Source organism: Lolium perenne, chromosome 7 (assembly GCF_019359855.2).
Source record: "Lolium perenne isolate Kyuss_39 chromosome 7, Kyuss_2.0, whole genome shotgun sequence".
Taxonomy (NCBI): Eukaryota; Viridiplantae; Streptophyta; class Magnoliopsida; order Poales; family Poaceae; genus Lolium; species Lolium perenne.
In genome coordinates, this window is record NC_067250.2 from 191,473,121 (window position 1) to 191,474,947 (window position 1,827).

The window sequence follows — 1,827 nt, forward strand, 5'->3', positions numbered from 1 at the left end:
AACTCAATTGCGATCCGCATGCAACCGGGGAAATCTTAGTTACAAACCGCGTGCAACTGGAGAAATCTCAGTTGCGACCAACGTGCAACTAGGAAAATCTTAGCTGCGACCAACATGAAACTAGAAAATAACTCGGTTCTAACTCACATGCAACTGGGAAAATCTCAGTTGCGACCCGCATGCAACCAGGAAAGTCCCAGTTACAACTCGCATGCAACCGGAAAAAAATCTTAGTTACGGCCTACATGCAACTAAGGAAAATCTCAGCCCTCATGCAACTGAAAAAGACTCTTAGTTGCGACCAATATTTAACTCTCTAAATTTGCACGAATCACGAGGTAAGCCAATGGACCTTGACATTCTTCTCAGCTGCATCACATATGTCCTATTTTTTTTGTTGCAAAAAATAAGCAAAGCACACAAGATGGTTTCCAAACGAACAAATAGCCTGCATCACCACATGCCAAAGCCCTTCCATACCGCGAAAGGAATCGTTCAGTTTTTTTTTCCTTTCCATAAGAGGTAGATCGACACAAGAACAGGTGATGTTTTCTCAAATAATTAAGCAACAAATATACATAAATGAATACGAATAACGAAATAATCCCAATTCATGGTCGTCAACAAATTAAAGAAATATGTAGCTAGATACTTCAGAACTGAGCTTGAATGCGGTCTACAACCATCTTGTCCACCTGAAAGGCCTTGGCAAGGATATCGCCTGAGATGGCCGGCTTTGATCCAAACACGGCATTGCCAATGGTGATCACGCCAGGGTTCATGCTGCTGAGTGCCGCCAGGGCCACGGCGCTGTTGGTCCCGTAGTTGAACTGGAAGTGGATGGACCCCTGCGGGAACACGAAGACGTCCCCCTTGCTGAGAACCTTGGCGAAGAGCTTGTTGTCCGGGTTGGAGGTGACGAAGCCGACGTAGAGCGAGCCCTCCAGCACCGTCAGGATCTCGGTGGCGCGCGGGTGGATGTGCGGCGGGTTCTGGCCGTAGGGCGCGTAGTCGACGCGGGCGAGGGAGATGCCCAGGGTGTTGAGCCCGGCGATCTGGGCGACGTTGACCCCCGTCACGGCGGAGCCCTGTTTGTTGCTGGTGTTGCCGGCCATGTGGAGGCCGGAGAAGAAGAAGTCTTCGACGCTGACGGCTTTTGGGTCCTTGCATGCAAATCCGTTGACAAGAACTGCACACATGCATCAGTTTCAGCAAAAAGGCTAACCTCAAGATTGTGATTACTAACAATTCAGACCTCGAATATTCCACCCACGATATGGGTGGTTATACACAATTACACATATCGACATACCTTGCGACGTCTTGTCAGCGACGCAAAAGTCCTGGAGCATGCTTGGGTCGGAGGCGAAAGCATGAGAAGCCGATGCAACCAAAACGGCTAGGAGAAAGAATCGGGATGCCATCTCAAGTGAGTTTGGTTTCTTAATGTAGACTGGTGCTAGTCCTGTAGTAGTCCGTGTGCTGCTGCTGCTGCTGCCGAGTGATGATTCTAAGGGTTTGGGAAGAGGAATATATAGAGAGATGGAGGGATAGGAGGACCGTTAGTGTTTCTCCTCTTTCAAACAAAAGCCATACATAGACATCAGGATATGGAAGAAACGGTCTTCACTAGTATCTCTGTGGGTAATCAGGAAGAGGTCCAAAGCGTGTTCCTAGCAGCTGGCCGGCCACTTGGGTCAACGACTCAACGAGAAGCGCTTCTACAATCTGAGACACCATCAACGTACTCTCTTGTCTCTCCCAGGTGGAACTTACGTCGACGCCATCAACCCATCCAAATTATAGGAAAATAACAAGTTAGAATTG

General features: G+C 48.5%; 1 protein-coding gene across 1 annotated transcript; it reads right to left on the bottom strand.

Moving 5' to 3' along the window:
* Window positions 1–561: 561 nt before the first annotated feature.
* LOC127312510 (putative germin-like protein 2-1) lies at window positions 562–1,558 on the bottom strand. The gene is made up of 2 exons (XM_051343026.2): window positions 1,313–1,558; window positions 562–1,189 (listed from the first exon to the last, which is right to left on the bottom strand). Exons 1-2 carry the CDS (start codon window positions 1,422–1,424, stop codon window positions 654–656), a joined length of 648 nt encoding a protein of 215 aa, XP_051198986.1. The 5' UTR covers window positions 1,425–1,558; the 3' UTR covers window positions 562–653.
* Window positions 1,559–1,827: the final 269 nt, after the last annotated feature.

Coding starts and splice junctions, on each gene's coding strand:
- LOC127312510 (XM_051343026.2), bottom strand. CDS start 1,424: ATGGCATCCCGATTCTTTCTCCTAGCCGTTTTGGTTGCATCGGCTTCT. Junction 1,190..1,312: donor CGCTGACAAGACGTCGCAAG/GTATGTCGATAT, acceptor GCATGTGTGCAG/TTCTTGTCAACGGATTTGCA.